Source organism: Myiozetetes cayanensis, unplaced genomic scaffold, assembly GCF_022539395.1.
Source record: "Myiozetetes cayanensis isolate MyiCay16 unplaced genomic scaffold, myiCay2020 scf9, whole genome shotgun sequence".
In the NCBI taxonomy this organism is placed as follows: domain Eukaryota; kingdom Metazoa; phylum Chordata; class Aves; order Passeriformes; family Tyrannidae; genus Myiozetetes; species Myiozetetes cayanensis.
The window spans coordinates 16,078,929-16,097,782 of NW_026088185.1; the positions used below are offsets into that span (position 1 = coordinate 16,078,929).

General features: G+C 41.1%; 1 protein-coding gene across 2 annotated transcripts in view; it reads left to right on the forward strand.

Moving 5' to 3' along the window:
• Positions 1–2,392, forward strand: part of LOC126652961 (myosin heavy chain IB-like) — a 50,398-nt gene extending 48,006 nt beyond the window's left edge. For both annotated transcript variants that reach the window (XR_007632088.1, XM_050340252.1), the window contains one exon: positions 914–2,392. Coding sequence is in view for 1 of the 2 variants with exons in the window: in XM_050340252.1 (XP_050196209.1) it covers positions 914–927 (14 nt within the window). In the remaining variant the exon portion in view is untranslated. The remainder of the gene's footprint in view (positions 1–913) is intronic.
• The last annotated feature ends 16,462 nt before the right edge of the window (positions 2,393–18,854 follow it).

Below are 18,854 nucleotides of genomic sequence, written 5' to 3' on the forward strand. Positions count from 1 at the left end.
ATTTTAAACTCAAGCAGCTTTTAATCAACATACCATCGAAAACAAATTTCAGCAGTTGCATTTCTTATTCCGCAATGGTACAATGTAACTGAAAATAGAAACTCCAAAAGCTTGATGGTCTATTACTCAACATGTGCTTATAATAAATTAGATGTAAATAGCGGTTATTGTGTGCTAAGGAAAACAAGAGAAGACAACCAGTTTCAATAAACTGAAGGGGCTGAGAAAAGGGCCATTTCTGTCCTACTGTTCTGAAATAATCCCCATAATTCAAGCACTCGCATGTATCATTGTTTTCCCTTATTATCAAGTTACAGTAGCATCTTGATGCTCAAGTCCCTTAGTACTAAAATAGCTTTCAAAAAGCTAACACCAGTTACATACAACTAGACACTGTTATAGTTTAGCATTGACAGCAAGGCCCCAGCAGGCTCTCAGCTGAGGAGGAGCTGTAGGAAGTGTGCAGAGCAGGGTTAGTGCTGAGGGGCACTCTCAGTGCGAGCATCACACACAGGGTGAAGGCACTCTGCTGCAGAGCTGGGCTTCCTCGAGCCTGTGAGGGCCCCTGTGATGCTCTGCTGTGGGCACCAGGCACTGAACAGAGTGGGGCTACAGCACATTACCTGCAGTGTCACACCTCAGATCTTCCAGCAGTGGTGGGTACCTTAATCCCAGTGAAACCGAGGTGTATAAAGACCATTGATATTTGGGCTTAAACAGCCATGGTTACACAAGTAACAGGTAATCAAGAAAGTGGTCAGCCTGAAGCAGAGGAGCAATGAGCAGCTCCCCATACATGCAAATTTACTGAAATTGAGGGAATTCTCTTGTCCCTGCAAGTAAAAGGAAAACAAGCTGTTTTCATTTCTGGTTCTTGTTTTCTATACTCATAACAACTTTCCTTTAACTCTAGGTGAAGATGGATAATTATGAACCACATGGACAGACAGTGAAGACTGCATAACCCACCAAGTGACAAGACACAGGCTACGTTTTTTCACACTGATGTTATAAGAAGAAAGTGTTATAAAAATCAGTCATGGATTCACCATGTGTAGCGACGGCCTCCGTCACCCCCCTCCATGAACCCCTATCCTGCATCCTGGTGCTGCAGTTCTGGAACCCTGTACATTAGAGCCTTGCCATGGGCCCTCTTAACTCCTCAGCTCAGGGTGCTGGTTAGAGGGAGCTGGTCCTGCAAGAAGCAAACACATCCCAGAGACTTGCCTATGTAAGTCTGTGAGGGCAAACTCATTCCCTTTGACTGAGCACCCTTCTGAGGGAAATGACAAAAGTTTGTTGCAAACGTTTGTGACAATTTGCTACAGAGCCATTTGGGTCTGTAGGTCACTGATAAGACTTCGGGATTATGAACTGGAACAAAAATCTCAGTGAAACAGTTCAATAATTACTTGATTTTTTTTAACTATAATTTGTCATGAAGAAAAAGAGAACACCTCATCCAAAGGCAATTTTACTGGAGGGATTGTTCCGACACAAGCAGCAGGCAGCAAGGGAGGTGCCAGCCCAGGGAAAATGTGCATGGGACCATTGGCAGGACACCTATGGGAAGGTAAAACCTAAAAATCCACGTGAACTCTTCAGAATATCAGTCGACAGTATTGCAGCTCATGGCAATAAAGTTCCCACCTTAACAATTCAGTAGGAAATGGTGCAAATCAATAGAGAGCTTACTGAAAAGCACCCAAAGTCAGAGCCTGATCCATATTTAGAACAACTAAGTTTCAGAGCATGCATGGAGCTGTCACCTGAGGACATTTTTTCTAACAGAAAACCGAAACCAAGACTAACTGCATCATTAGACACTGGGGACTTGCAGGAATGGAGAGTGGGATAGCAAAGCAAACTCCTCAGTTAAACTCAGTGCTCTCAAATCCATCTCATCCCAGAATAGGGGTGAGAGCTGGAACTGAACTTCATGGGGTTTCTGAGCTTCCTGGAAACTGCAGATGTGTATTTTTTATAGTAATTGCTATGTAAGTGATCCTTTCAATTTCTTCCATACATCCTTTTAATACCCTCTGCAGATCCATCAGCATTCACTGGTTATTGTGTGACCTGATCCATTCAGTCAGCTTGTATTAAAGCACTGGTCTTTGGTATGCATGAAAGAAAATCATTTTATTTTGTATTACACAAACAGGGTCAGGCCCACATTTAATGTAAACCTGAAATGTGCACTGCTTTATGGCCCTTTCAGGTACTATATTTATGCAAAACCATCTATTTGGAATATGAAACTTGCTATGCATTCAGAGTGTTCAATTTAAATACAGCTGCTCTTGTTATTTCTTCAAGTATGATTTCAGAGGTTTTATATTTACATTGTTATATAAATAAAGTTAATCAGATGGTTGAGCAGATACTGTGATTTTGTCTAGATTGTGTTTTCATTCTTAGAAATATCCAACTGTAAACATATTGTTGTTGGGCAAAATATACAAATATCTAAACAGATAAGGGAAAATAATCTTTATATTAAATGACATAGGCTTTCACAACCCCTAGCAGAGAATATTGAAATCGTTAGCTGAATGCACAAAATTGCAAAAAGCACAGAAAAGAATCATTTTATTATCACATTGTCATGGCTCACCACCTGCTGCACTTCAAAACCGCAGATTATGATAGGGCCAAACTTTTTAGCAGGGACTGTTGCAATAGAACAAGGGATAATTAAAGGAGGGTCGATTTAGACTAGATATGAGGAAGAAGTTTTTACAATGACAGTGGTAAAACACTAGGACAGGTTGGCCTAAAGTGGTGAATGCTCCATCCCTGGGACAGTGCCTCAAGGTCACGTTGGACAGGGCTCTGACCTAGTGGAAGGTGTAGGTGAGTTGGAGTAGAGGACCTTTAAAGGTCCTCCTTTCAACCCAAACCATTCCACAACTCAGTGATCTCAGGCCCTCGCAGCTCCCTTCTCCAGTGCTCAGTGACTGAGGGATGGAGCTGCTGCTCCGCTGTGACAGGAGCAGGGCACCTGGCTCTTACGGCTGTTTAACAGTCACACCGACTGCTTAAACGCCGCGGAGTGAGGCCACGCCAGCGGCGGGCGGGCCGGGCCGGACCGTGGCGGGTCGGCGGCGGCTCCGGCCCGGCTGGCTGGTGTGGCGGGGGCCGCTGGGTGTCGCTGGGTGTCGCTGGGTGTCGCTGGGTGTCACTGGGTGTCGCTGGGTGTCGCTGGGTGTCGCTGGGTGTCGCTGGGTGTCGCTGGGTGTCGCTGTTGCCGGGCGGGGCCGCAGCCCGGTACAAAGCCGGGCGGCGCGAGGAGCGCCCGCCGCCATCTTGGGCGGCCCCGCCCAGCCGCTGTGGCTCCGTGAGCGCTGCGGGGCCGAGCGGAGCCCGCACCCTGCGGGGCCGCCGGCGCTGCCGCCCCCCCGGCTGTCTGTGTGCCGCTGCCGGCAGGCCCGGCGTGGCAGCCCCCTGGCAGAAGAGGCGGGCCGCCGCCGCCGTGTGTCGGGTGGCTCCTCGCTGAGGGAGGGTGCGGGCGGCGCTGGCCGCGGTGAGCCGCGCGTGCGACAAAGGCAGGCAGCCCGCTGGCTGCGCCCGCGGGAGGCTTGCGAGCAGCTGGAATAATTTGCTGGGAAATTGAATTGGGGGGGGGGGGCAAATAGGAAATCAAATCAGGGACAGATAAGTGATAAGAATGCTGAACAAGGGCCTGTCCTGGAGATAGTGGATGAAGGCGGATTCGCAGCTGTAGAAATGGCCAAACACACCAAGCTCCCTGATACTCAGGAGCGGGAGGAGCTGGGGAGGTGGTGTAAGGTGTAGATACTCGGCAGGTGCATTTGTTTTTTATCTCTCTTAAGCCTGGCGTCAGATTTAGAGGGAAGTCAGAGCTGGGGAAATGAACACCCTTTTCTGGTCCCTTCCTAGGATGGTCTCATAGAGGGACATTTTTCAGAATGTAACTTAGGCCACTCTCCATCCCTGAATTTGATCCCTGGAGGTGGGTTTAGGCCATGCTGTTCATGTACGTGTTTTATGTCATTGCGTGGTCCCAAGTGGAAAATTTCCCATACCCAGGCCCAAGAGTGGGGCTAAAATTCCCCTGCCAGGGAACCTCCACTGGAAGGATGATGAGGACAGTGCCCACAGCAGCACACAGGTGGGTTCATCACAGCATCGTATATCACGCTTGGCTATCCCTCTTCAGGAATATACCAGGATCACCGTGAAAGGAGCCTTTCTGGCCAGAGTCACTGTTCAGCAACAGGCCACATTCAGATGGATCCCTATGGCACTGCCACTTGAAACCACTCCCATGTGCAGGAGTAGTCTGAACACTTAATAAAAGAAGATGAAGAAAAATGTAAATTAGGAGATGAGAAGCTTGTAACAGGAATGATTTGTCATGACAACTGTGTGTAAAGGTGAAAGATTCTCAATGCCTTAGGCAAGACCCAGTAATACTCTGATGCAAGCAGACTCAATGCAAAGCAGCACAGAGCCAAGCTTTTTGTCTGTTACAGGAAAAGTACTCAATCTAAATGAGGGCATGTGGAAGAATTAGACATTGTCTTTTCCTGACATTCTGTGATTGTGTGAAAATTACTGAACACCTGCTACAGCAAATCCACATAGTTCAGCTCAAACAGTGTTTTGCGACAGGGTTCCCCCTTTGTTATGTGGGTTTTTTTCTCTGGGGATGCGCCCACCATTAAAGAGCAAGAAAGGGAAAGGTCCTTGAATTTACAGTGTGCCTCCTTCCAAAAGTGAGGTGGAGAGGAGCAGAATGCAGCCCCTCATTCGTGCCCTTGAAGTTCCTTACACAGCCACAGCTGTTACCAGGCAGACACCCCGGGGTTGCTTTTCTATGGTGCCTTAGCAAGCTGTAAAAGTAACTAGTGGCAGTTTGTTGCTACAATATGAACAAGAACGTGTTCCTTTTGTGCCCATGTCCTTTCCTCCTTAGTCCATGAACTTTCCAAAAGAGCTGACTATGGCACTTCACCTGAGTTTACAGGGAGAGGAATCTCCCTAGTAAAACCAGATATTCCAAGAGAACTGCAAATCCCCTTTGGACTGAGGGTACCTTTGGAACTCTTCTTGTCACAGCAAAGCGCTTTGTAAATTCAGCTTTAAAATTTTGCAGTTCAGATGACAAATCTACACCCATCAATACCAGCAGCACTGATGTCAGAAGCATTGGCAGTCTATGAGAGTAGAGCAGCAGGGACAGATTGGGAGCCAGTTGTTTTGTTTGGTTTTTCCTCCTCATACACACACCAGGGCACACACACAGTGTACAGTCTACCCTGGCAGCAGATCACTGACAAGTGTGTGAGGACAATCATTTCTAGACCAGGCTTAAGTGATCTCTCATGGCTTTACCTGTGCACTCCTCATCCAAAGTAGGAAATTTACCAGTTCCAGCTAGAATTTAGCTGGAATATCCACGAGTCAAAAATGTCTTTATAAAACAAAGAAAACAACCCGTTAAGGTGGAGTTGGTGACCACCAGCCTGCTAACCTTTGCTAAAAGCTGTTGGCAGATAGACTGAGCATCTTTGCTGCTTAACACAAATCAGAAAGTGCAGATAGCTCTGACAGATTTTGGGAAAGACATCAAATGAGTACCAGAAGGAATTAATGAATACAGGGTTTTTCTTTTATGTGTTGGCTAATCTACTACATTTAACAGCTTTACTAATTTCCTTGATTTAGGAATGAGCAATCCTGTGTTTTATGGACATTCTAAACCCTGCTACAGGAAAGGTGTTGGGTCCCAAAACCTGCTGTGTGCAGTTCATGTCATAGCCTGACATCAATAAAGACATAAAGAACAAAAGAGATCTTGCTACTACTGCAAAATGGGACATGTTGAAGCCAATCCTCACTCCCAAGAATGTGTGTTTCTCTACTAGACAGATTAGATTGGAGTTCATCAGGGAGTTGCTCTTTCTTACAAGTGTTAATTCCAACCCTGTTTGTGAATTTATTCACAGAATAAATAAAACATGAACAGCAACATTGTGAATGTACACCCAAGGTGTGTCCATCCTGAAGAAAAATACCCTCTGCCCATGGCAGGGATGCTCTGTTAACACTGCCAGTGAGGTGTGCTGGTGACAGCAGTCTACCTGGAGGAGAATCTCCATTGCAACTTCTTTTATGTGGGTGACCATCAGATGATCATGCTTACCAGTCCTTTTTGGACTGCTGAACTGAATTTGAGCAGTCAAATGAGATTTCTGTGCCTGTCAACCAGCAATTGTAATAACTGTCTTAGGCACAGTTGTTCTAAATAAAATCACATATGTTGAAGTCTCCCTCTGTTTTGCTGCTGGTAGCAGAACACAGCGTGCTGCAGCTGATTTTCTGGTGCTTTCAAGCTGGTTTTGAGGGCCATATAAAAATAAGTTGTTTGCTTAACCCCAAGTAAGCACACAAAAAGGAAGTCTTTTGCACAAATGGTGAAGATCCTCAATACAGTCCCTTTAATGTAGCAGCAAGGAGTCATAAAAGTCCCATTTCTGCAGCAAAAGGATTCCTTTGATGTAGAGAATGTGGAATAATCTTTGTAGAGGTCTTCCAAACTCCAGTGCACGGTGTCGGTACCTATGCTGAGAAGCAGAGGTTCTATATGGAGGTGCTGTGGAGTCCAAGCAGCATCCTGGCCCCTGGAATGACTTGGGGGGGATGGGGGAGGCATGAGCAATTTTTTGACAGTCCTCTGCATCATTTCAGTTGCTCAGCAGACTTACCAGAGGCTTCAGAATAACTCCAACTCTGGGCACCAGGTAAATTTTTCAAGCCACTTTACACCTAACTTTCCAATTCCCTCCCAATAATTTCATATGTGTTACTTAGGGATGGCAAAGGTCTGGGCATCACCCCTGTACCTGAAGCAATTGGAGTTCATTCATACAGAAACCCTTATGGGATCAAGTAGATTTCAAATTATCTCTTGCTTGGTTGTTTTTCCATTTTATTCAGTTTGTGTTCAGTAAGCTTTTCTGGGACATTTATAATTGTTTTCATTCCTGGTTCTCATCTGCTGGCTTTGTGTTTCAAGTGAGTAGGAAGGAATTCTATGTGTTTTTTCAAATAAAAGATTTTTTCCAAAATTTAAAGTGTGACATGTCCTTTTCTAAATGAACAGGTAAAATCCAGCATGTGGGAAGGCAGCATCCCGATATCCCTTATCCCTTGGAACCATCTATGCAAATCTTTACTGAGCCAAGACCACATGGGTGAAGGGCAGATGAGGAAATCATGCAGATGTTCACAAGTGGCAGGTGACAAGAGGTCCCGGATATCCTACCAGTCCACTTAGTAGGGTTCAAATAGGCTGGGCCATTCCCTCTCTCCCTCCCATTACTAAGGATTCAGATTGATCAGTAACTGATTAGTCCTGGTTATAACCCCAACATGAAAACAACACTCAGGCCGAAGGAGACAGAACTCCTTAGAGAACTGAGGCCATATGTAAGACAGCAGAGGAGTCCTAGGATTTTAATATGAATCATTACCATGTCTAAAATCTGATGAGATGCATGTTTGTGGCTCAGTTCTGACCTTACACCCACCACCACCCCCCTTCACATTAATTTTTTGAGAGCTTTTCCTTACATTAGCCAGCATGTTCAAATTTTAAATTGCCTGCAAGCTGGAACTGGCCTGCTTCACTTCTACAAAGGGGTAGCTGCTAAAGCATGTGTTTTCCACTCACACCAGGACTCCAGCTTCAAACATGATGGGCGGGTTTTTTCCTCTGTCTTTTGCTTCTCCAACAGTAGAACATTTCACAGAAATAACTTGTTCTATGTGAATTTGCATGACACCATGTTCCCTGAACTGGTTGGCCCTGGACCATATAAAGGCTATAGAGAGCGTGCCTGAGATAGAGAGGGTTCATTTTATAAGGAATAATCAGAAATAACCATTTAATTCCATAGAAAAACCTACATAACAAATTAATTTCCATTCCTGCTGCACAGTACTGGCCTTGTCACAGAATTTGTAAGACAGCAGAACACAAAGCATCAAACCCTTTTTAATAATTTTTATGAAATATGCTGTTTTGTGTCAGAGATAGAAAGGACAAGAGGAAAAAATACCTCCATCAGTCTGTGCTTCCTGGTGTATTTAGTGTATATTCAAGTGCTTCCTGGTATACTTAGAAACAACCAAATGACAGAAAATATAGTTTGTAGTTAAGATCCCTTATTAACACTTTGTCTGAGTGCAGAGTAAGGAAATACACAACATTCTGCAATGAATAAATGAATATTTAACGAATCTGAATGAAGATAAATTGAGGAAATCCTGTTATAAAGACAAACAAATACATCTTTTTTCTTTACTGTCTAGGCAATAGCTCCACACTGCACATGACAAGGTATGCTTTATGTAATAGGGTGAGTAGGTATTGCAAACTGTGTGGAATACAGTTGAATTGAGAAAATGTATTTTTAAATTTCCATAATGGAGGAAGGCAGCATGTCTGAGGTTACTCACATTTTAAATTATTATTACTGAACACGTTTTTTACATCATTAGTTTTTAATACAGATGCTGTTTGCTTCCACTGTACAATTTACTCTGGTTTGTAGACTGAAGATACAACATGTGGTTGCCTGGAATGTAGGTTCTGTTAGAACTAAGCAGGTTTTTTACTGAATTTTACACACATATATCCAACAGAATAACAGTTTACATTTTTCATTAAATATCCCATCTGTTCCAGTCTTTTTCCGTCCTTTAAAAAAAAAAAAAAAAAAAAAAAAGGCATTTCTTCCTCTCTCCTTTACACGCCCACAGGGATTCCCAGTTTTTCCCGGAGGAAGTGTATAACTCTGCAGAGGTGCTGTTGCATAAAGCTGCTTGTCCACTAGGTGGTCCGTAAAGACACATTTGAGAACATTGGGTCAGGTTTTCAGTCTCTGTATTTACGTACACACAAATCAATGCAAGTATCTATTTTAATATCATAATAGGCATCTATGGCTAAAATTACTGTAATGATTTTTCTTCCTCTTCCTATATTCAATATGTATTCACCAAAAATAAATAATCTGAACAACATTTCGTGTAAGATTCTACTGTGTATGTAAGCCTCCAGAATTCTTAAAAAGCAAGTAATTCAAGTTGTTTCTGTGGGATTACTCACAGAAGTCAATCCTTTTTATGTGAAGAAAACCTCATCTGCAGCTCACATGCTCCATGCATATTCCAGGGATGCCAAACACTTGGAAGTAATGCATTACACTGGCATTGTAGTGATGTTATATAGGGAAAAAAAAACATTGGCATAGCTGTAAACAACAATATCTGACACTGACAGGAAAATATTAGGATTTTAAGCACAGGGTTTGTTTTACTTTGAGGCAAGTTGAGATTCAATCTGGGAATCTACCATATGCCTAAATCTTCCTATAGGAGGTGGAATGCTCTCAGAACTCGGATGGTGTGGAGCCGTTGTGAGGTGTTTGCAGCAAGAGACTTCTCTAGACAACCAGAGCCACTTAGTCTTCTATTTGTTATTCCCAAATTTGAAAGAAGCCATCATCATTACAGATGGCATGTGAACTGAAGTAAACCCTACTCCACAAACATTGTGATCAGAAGACATTCTAGCAATACCCACTATCAAAAAAACCTGAGATGTATCAAGAGCGATATTTTTTTCTCACACTTAGATCTTTAAAGTTATAGTCTGTGATGAAGAGGGAAACTATGAGTCCATGAAATAGATTTGCAGTCATTATATGAGTCTTTTTTATTATGTTGCTGTACTTTTTGGTGCAGTAATGGTAAAATTCTAAATACATTGTACTAATTTCCATATTAATTTTTTACTTAATTATTTCAAGTGTAAAGTATGATTTCATTAGTCTCCATTATTTCATAGAAAATGTGACATGGACTGTGTCTTTTTATTAAGGAAAGGAAAAATAAGAATGAAGATATAGGTTGTGGTGAGGTTTGGAAATGAATTTGCTTCATCTTAGAGCAGTTCTGGAGCAAATTCTAAGCTGTGTTGTGTATTGTTTGTAATACAAACCCTGCCTAATGGAAAAAATTGTGTAATGAAAAACTGTGAAAAGACAGGAGACTCAGTATTCCTTCTATCCTTATGAGCAGGGCTTCTTACCATAAACTAATGAATTAGGTATTAAAAGAAATGCATTACCACTGTAATAAAGAAATTGATGTATTATTCAGAGGGTAAGAGTGGAGAAGAACAGGTATTTCTTTCTTGTTGCTTCTTCTGATATCATGTGAGTTTAAATGTTCAATCTAGTTACAGCATTTTCCCAAAGTGCTTCACAAACTGAAAGATAGAAATCCCTGTTTGCTTCAATGACCTTTAACAGTCCAAACCAGCTGTTTGATAGGCTGTAGAAATTTAATACAAGTATTTGGAGAGCAAGCATGCTCTGTGATCCTGTGGGTGAAGTTTGTATTGGGACAACTATTTAAATTGGCACAAATTCAAGGCTAAAACCTTCATAGGAATTAGAAAATGTATTAATTTTCATAATTTGCAGTTTATGACAAATGACTGTTTAAAGGAGGACACATAAAAACTGGGCAAAAAAATCAGAAAGTAAATCCAACAAAACCAGTTTCACCTTTCAGTATCCTCGTAATACACATTCAAAGCAGAAGTGTCATAGTAAGAAAAAAAAGGCACAAGCCACAGGAAAAATAAGTAAAAATTCTTTCCCCTTTTTTCCATGCAACAGTGACAATACTTCCTATTTGTTCAAATCTTTACGTAGTACAAACAAATACAGCCTTTAATACAACAGTCTTTTCACATTAAGCTTCTGAACAGGGAATTATCCTCCTACTCTAGCTTCTAATTTCCTCTTCCTGTCCCATATACAAAACATCTGGGTGCGGTTGTCTGATGAGCCCAGCTGCCTTGGTCTCCCAAGCTATTTTACCTCTTCCTGCCTGTTGCATGAGCTCTGCTCATTTTAGGGGAGGAGGGTGGTGAGTAATTTTGGTCTGGTTTTTCATGTCTGTTTTAATCTCAATGTTTCTAAGCCCTCAGAAGTCAAATGAACACTGTATTTGTAGAATCAGAAAATTTGAAAAGAAAATGCAGTAAGGAAGGAGCAGCAACTCAAAAGATGCTTAAAGAAAAGCCCTGGAGCTGAAGCCAGAAGAAGGCTCTTTGTAAGTTGCTTTGCCTTAGAGTGAGGCAAAGCTACCTAAGTGTCATGAAGAAAGGAGGATTTTCAGCCAAACTGCAAAGGGACAAGAGCTATGGGGAGTTTCAGCTGTGAAAATTAGACCTGATCTGAATGTGAAGACTAAAGAGCTTAAGGCAAAGAGAATCTTCTTCAATTTAAGACACAAGGAGACTAGTAATCATGTGGTGATCATGACTGAGATCCAAGAGACTGGGGGGAAATGCTTAAAATAGAGGAAGGAGGAAGAGTATGCTGAAGTTATGCTGAGTTTTAGCTGGTGGCTGTGTATACATTAGGTTTCAGTAATGCTGATAAAAATTCCTGCTGTGAACATGGGGAGTCAACAAAAAAGTCTTTAATCTTGAAATGAGGCTAAAATTAGTTAAAGAATAGCATAATTTGATGTAGTACAAATCAGAAGTCCCAGAGAAAATGGAGGAAAGAAGGGGAGAGTCCTTCTAAAGGATCAGTTGAAGAAATAAGACAATTGGAATATGATGATGTCACTGAAATTAGGGGTTTGAGGACATAAATATTTACTTGAACATATATACTGGAGAGTGTTAAAAATAATGATACATAGAGGGAATGAAAATGGAACAAGTGTTTGTGAGATTTGTCTAGGAAACAATCTCTTGAAACTCTAATGACAGCATCTTTATTGAAATGTGAGGAGGAAAGCCACATTAGAGAAGTCAGTTGCTGTGTTTCTGCGTGGTTGGATTTTTGGAGTGTGCATTTTAGGAGGAAGAGTTTATTCTATATTTTAGTTTTAAGAGAGTAAAAAAGAATGCAGCCAGAGCCTGAGAGGTAGGTTCAGAAGGTGGTCATGAGCTGGCTAGAGGAAAATAGATGAGAAACTTCTGCACCTGCAGTAGAGACCATGTGGAAGAGATGTGGGGTTAATCACTAAAGGCAAACATAAACTAGTGAGAAGACCAAGTCATGATCTGCTAAGCTGCTTTTGAGAGATTGCCACAGCCCTGTGCAGTGAAGAGGGAAGGAGAGAAAGGCAAAGAAAATCTGAATTGACGTCACTAAAAATTTCAGTCCAGAGACTTATTTGTGCTGGGAGAGGTGTTCTGCTGAGGCAAGACCATAAGAGGGAAGAATAGGCTTCTGGTGGGGAAAGTCATTCTAGTCACAGGCTTTTGCCAGATACATTCTTGAGCACAAGAGCAGGGGTGGAGGAAGCAGATGTTTGAGCGACTTGGCAAAGTGGACAAAAATGTTGAGGCACAGAAGACTTAGGAGAGGGGGAAAGAGGGAGCAGCATGCAGTGAGGATCAAGAGCAATTGGAGGGGAGCTTGAGAACAGATGTAGAGTTGTCTGCCCTTTGCTGATACTAGGCAGGTCCTGCCCTTGAGAAACGTGATTTAGTAAATAATAAGAATGCATCCAGATAGAATGCAACTTAGCAGCATCTGCTTGGAAAAATAATTGGAATCAGAAGGATAACTTTACAACTGTCAGTGCAACTCATTATACTGTCAGCAAAGAGCCACATTAGGGTGTGTGGGAAGACAATCCCAAAAACGTTTATTCATTCCTGCACTTCCCAGCAGACTCCCATGCCAGAATTTGCCAAAGGGGCAGAGACAAGAGTAGGAAGCCCTGGCAGCTGAAGGTAGAACAGAATGGTCACTTTAAAATACTAAAAAAAAAAAAAAAATAAAATGGCAGCCCATAAAAGAGCATCCAGTTTTCCTAGGGGAGATCTGTTATTCTTACACCTAGTGAAGCATCCAACTGAGATGGGGTGCCCCAGATGTGGAAAAAGCTAAATAAATAAGGTTGCAGCTGCTTTTTTTCCCCACTCTCTAATTTTGCAGAGGTAAACAACAGTCTCTAATGACATCATATGACTTTTCTTCAGGTTTTTTTTTCCTGTTTTACAACATGATGGTATTTCTTAGCATTGTGTTTCCCATCAAACATGGATTCCCATTTTATGACCTCTCCCACGTTTTACTGAGAGAAACAAGATTTGGAAAGAGTTTTTAGCAGAAAAGCCAGTACTGTCAAACACATCTGTAAACATTCAGCTCTGCTTCACACAAGAGAGTTTCATCTGTGAATGCTGCATCTAGGAATCAAATGCAGAGATAAAGCAGGATATTCTCAGCACCTACTTATAGAAGAATGCATAAAGTGCTAATAATTCTGCCACATGTGACAATAGCCACATGACCCAAATACTAAACTATTCACATGAGCCCATGCAAACAGCAGAAGCAAAGCAAACAGCTTAAACCCAACATAATTGAAGATGAAAGCACCGTCAGGAAACATGACAATGAGTTCTGTGTCATTTCATGTTTCATGCAACACAAATGTGTCACCTTATCTCTGAGATTGCTAGATATTAATAAAACATACTGTCACACTTGAAAGGATAATGCTATTGAAGGAGAGAAGCATTTTGTATATTCACTATGTATTCTTTAAGAACTGCAGACCAAAGTCATGAATGGCATCTTAAACCATTTTTCACACAAGGAGCCCATGTGTCACACAAGATTTCTTGTTCCATACCCTACTGTCCTTTCATGTTAGGCTGCTTCTTTTTCAGTACAAGGATATCCTTTATTATGAGGCAACTTTTTTTTTTTTTTTTTTTTAAGGTTACCTTTGGGTAAAAGAATGGCTTTGCTGAGCTCCACTGCTTTAGCATTGGGTATTACAGAAGCAGCTCTAATAGCTTTGTATGTATTGTAAGTTCCCTGTCCTTTCCTTCTGACTTTGCTCTGTGGTTTCCCTAGAAGTGTGACAATTCCTGACGAGTCATGGTGAAGCTGGGAAAAAATCCTGGGTTTATTCCTTGAGAACACTTGAAAGGAATTCAAACACATGTCAAAGTCAGATAGAACAGAACAGTGTCTGTTCTGGTGGCTGGGATTTGTTAAGGGCAAATCCAAAATATTTCATTATGATTCTAGTTCTCAAATGCTTAAGCCATGGAGAAGCAAGTTTTTGCAAATTCCTTTTCCTTCCTCATCACCCTGCGCTCCAGTGTCTTTGTTCTCCTTCCTCAGTCCCCACCCTCCTTCTTTAAGACAACCAGTTTTGAAGGCTGGAAACTTACCAATGCCTACGTGATGATATCTCTGCTATCAACATTCTGGATAAGGCACGATGTAGTCCATGATCTGGGTTTCACGTGTCCCGGTTGAGTCACTGCAAAACATCACAGAATTGTTGCTGGAGGATGTGGTCCATAGCCTTGCCTGACCTGGGATTGCAGACATGGATTATTGCTGAAGCCTGTCTTGCTTTAGCCTGGTGAGTTTAAGCACAGGCTCCTCCAATCAGTTTGTATGCTATGCAAGTTAGGATGACAGAAGGGGTTCAGACTTTAAATACAACCAAGACTGGGGGGCCTCTGGGTCCTCCCTACTTAAATGTTTTTCCCATGGTTTGGCTTCTTCAGTGGGGAACTCCCCCAAAAGAGATATATGGCCTGACATTTAGCAGAGTGGCAGGCAAGCCTGTGGAGTCTGCTAAAACATTTGTGGGAGTCTGGAAACACTTTAGAGGCTGATAGATAAGAAGTTAGAAACATCTGAAGTTTTGAGGAGGAAAACATGATTTATGGTGACTATGAAGAGCAGGAAATCAAAACTGTTAAGAAATCAGCTTCAGGTCATCATAAAGTTTTGATCCCTAGTTTCACATTAAGAAACAGAATACTACTAGAAAATCATGCCTGTGGTAATAAATAAAATTAAAAATTAACTACTATATACTGCTTTTCATCTATAGATTGTGGTGATAAGAAGAACACAGTGAAAGTCTAATTTATTGCAGCTAAATAGTTGACTGTTAAACATTTCTTTTTGTGGGACTGTAAATTCTACCTGTTGACGTGAGCTCAATCTTAGCTGCTTTCTGGGCTGGATTGCTTTATCGTTTAGAATTAACTCCATGCAGGCATTTTGAAGAGTTATTGTTTCTTGCAAGTGTATTATGAAAAGGAGAAATCCCAAAGGAGAAAAAGAAATAAATTGGCAAAAGATTTTGGCACTAATTGTAGCCATGGCTGCATTTATTGTTATACAAATCAATTAGGACCATATTTTGTGAATCTTAATTGAGGAAAACTGCCATCTTTCTCCTAAAAACCTTGATCTTAGAATATGTAATTTTTTAGTGACATCATTTGTCTACCACTATAGGAAACACTTTCTTTAGTACACTCTGAAAATATACGATGCTGCAAGTGTACCTACTGTACGTCTTTTTAATATAAGTAATAAAATTCTAAAGTGCTTGTTGAAACAAAGTGCTAGTGAGAATCTTTCTATTACTTAAAGGCTTGGGAGTTTGCCTTATATTTACCCACGGATTTGGGCCTTAACTCTGAAGAATTACTGATCCTTTGTTTTTGTTGTGCCAACTGACACCATTCAACTGAGCTTGGGGTTCATGCAATGAAGGGCAAATTTGAAAATTAAGTTCTTTACAATTCTCCAAAATCGGTTGCCCAAGTCATTGGTCTGAGTTGCAATATATGTTTATAAATATATTATCTATTCTAATACCTAATGCAAGAGTCCAAGTTACTACAAATAATTACTGCAAGCATGAAGACTTGTAGGACGATGGCAATGTGGTGGTGTGGGTTGGTTTGTTTGAACAATTAGTAGGGATATATGTCCCTAAATGTGGCTGGAAGCTACACTTGGAAGCAGGCCTGAGCCCACATGCTTAGACATGTCTAATGGTTCAGTGGATCATAGAAAATAGACTGGTGACCCTTAGCTGTTGAATCTTTTTAGAGAACTGTGGGAAAAAAGGAGGCAGATAGAAGCATGGTACAAATCTTTGATTTATTTGAGTCATTGGTATTTTTTTGCCAGATTTCTTCTTTATCTGATGAGAGTCATATGGAGAAGAATATGTCCTTTTTAATTTACATGTGACATGGATAAAGACTGGTGACAAGGTTTATTTATTGTGGCTAGGAACTGAAGCCAACCAGATGGTTTTGGAAAGTTTGGATGCAAATGTAAACTTCAAAGCTCTGAGTTATCATTAGTGGGATAAAGGTGTGCTAATGTACTTTGTACAAGAAGGACTTCTTAAAAAATTAGATCACGGGATTTCCCCTGGCATTCAGTGAGGTCATCCTGGCAACCAGAGCAATTGGGCTGATAGAAAGGAAAAGCACATGTTTATTGCTGTCCTTAGGAAGAAGAAGCTGAAAGGGACGAGGGTGGTAGGGATTTCATGGGGAAAAAGAAGGTTTCTTGCTAGCACAAAAGGAGAAGGACTGCAGGAGGTGCTGCTTTGGTAGTCTTTTTGGGGGAGGGGATGAAGGGAAACTTCTAAAAATAGCAAAATATGATTGTCCAGTACTGGCTTTTGTTCCCATCACCCCCTTGAGTTCTGCTTTCAAGATTTATTATATCACTCTTAAATCTCTTGGAGTCATTACAATCTTGCCTTTCATCTAGTCTGTATATAAATAATTGATCATCATAAGGATTGAAAACTGTGGAAATGAAGACAGCTTAACACAGATATTCTTTATGACATCAATTACAGGGGGAATCATTTGATGAGAACAGAGAATATTTCAAATGGTACAATAATGCTAGCTCCTAAAATTACTTTGTATTTGAAATGAAATGTGTACACTGATTGGTTCTGTTGCCAGTTTATGGAGAAAGTATATTATGGTTCAATGAAAAAGATGGTTAATTATCTGCACACAGGGCTTGCTTCACCCCTCCCCTACTTCTCTTTTACACTAGTGTAATTCTGTTGAAGTCAGCTGTGTACAAATGGTGTAATGCAGTGGTGAATCAGGCCTATATTTTGTAAGTAATTTATTGCAAGCATTTACAGTACTGATAGAGGAAACATTCAGGCGTGTTTGCTGCTGAGATTGAAACTCCCTGAGCGTGTGTTCTGTTGGCAGCAGTCACGTGAGCTGGGCCAGGGGTGTCATAGGGTTAAACACTGAGTACTGCAACAGTAGCTTAGCCCAGTTATTGTATTAAAAACTGGTAAGATGCTAAAAATACATAATTAAGTGTGTTGAAAAGAAGTCAAAGTTCAAGTGAGGTGGTTTTTTTTAGTGGAGTGTTGACTGGTGAATTTATATATTTGGCTTGACTGGAGAGGACACTTCCTCTTGTTAGCTGTCATGTCGACATTTTGTGTTGTTCCACTCTTCATCTGCGTTCAGGCAATAGGTGGTTTGGACCAATATTCAAACTGAAAGGAAGCGTAGCAGTATTCACGCTGTTCTAGGAAGTGTGTAATGGTGTCTGGAGGACTTGTCTCCAGCGCCTCTGGCAACTAGGAGCATGCCAAGCTTGTGCAGAGCAATAAAACCATCTCATTTTATCTGTCTGTGGAAAGAATGCCATGCCAAAAATGAAACCCAGTGTACTTTAATCTGTGTGAGCAAGTGATAACAACTTTGTTGTTAAAAGTTCTGGGGGAAAAAAATCTTAAATGTTTCATTTTATATGGGCCACTTCTGGAACTAGACATCAAACAGAAATACTTCCCTTTATGGTGGACAGTCCCAGGAAATTATAGGAATTGAGCTGTGAAAGCAGAGTTGAATGGTGAGCTTGAATTGCTGTGCATTTACAGTCACTGGAGAAGGTCCCAGTTAGCAGGAGTGAGAAAGGCAGTATTAGTTCTGGGATTGTTTCATGTGTTTTTCAGGAGTAAGAACTCTAGTTTGAATTAAGATGTGTCTGTTCCATTACTCTTTAATCTTTTGCAACAGAGTTGGTGTGGTTGTATGTTGTAACTGCAAAAAATGGAGAACTGGAATGTGAGAAATTGCAAAAAAACTTCTGTTCCTGGTGATAGTTAAACATTATCATTTGTCTTGCTTAGAATTCAATTCAGAAAAATACTGAAGTGTGTGCTTTGAAATCATAAGGTCTTCAAACTGAAATATTTCAGTACCAATTTTCCACAGATACTATGTGAATAATTCACATACAGATTGTTATGGCTGCTCTTTCTGTCCTTTGACTCTTGACCAAATTATCACAATATGCCTTAATAGTTCCTTTTCTTATTGCTACTTGTTAATTTTAGGGGAGACCCCAGTAGCTTGCATTACTTACACTGTCCATGTACTAGTGTTAGTAGGTACAAAACATTTGGTTTGCAAGCAGAACTGTGCAGAGATTTGCAAACAGCACTTGGATGTGTAAGGAGTTTGAAGGAGATGTTTGATTTTGTGAAATATTTTGGACTGATATAATATTTTATGGTATTGTCTTAGACAAAGGGCTTTTCGTCTTTCCCTTTGGCAAGTGAGCTGGCACCAGACACAGAATTTCATCAAACCTCTGCTTCCTGACAGTTTTGAAAGGCCAAGAAAGTCTATTACCTCTCTGAATTTAAAGTGATGGTTGTGTGGCCCAAGAATGTGTTGACGTTACTGAGAGATAGGAACAATGACCCACTACTGTATGTGAGTAGGTTCTGCTCAGAAAACTCCAGTGCTTGCTATGCATTTAGTTCCTTTATGAAATATTATTTATTCTGGGTTGTTTTCTAGAATTCTTCTCTCTCTACTTCTTTCTTCCGTATCTTAGTGGTGATCACATCTAGCAGCAGTTGGAAGAACATCTGTATTGCATATTGACCCTGTCAATTATGCTTGTGGGAAATCTCATCTCTTATTGAATATCATCAGG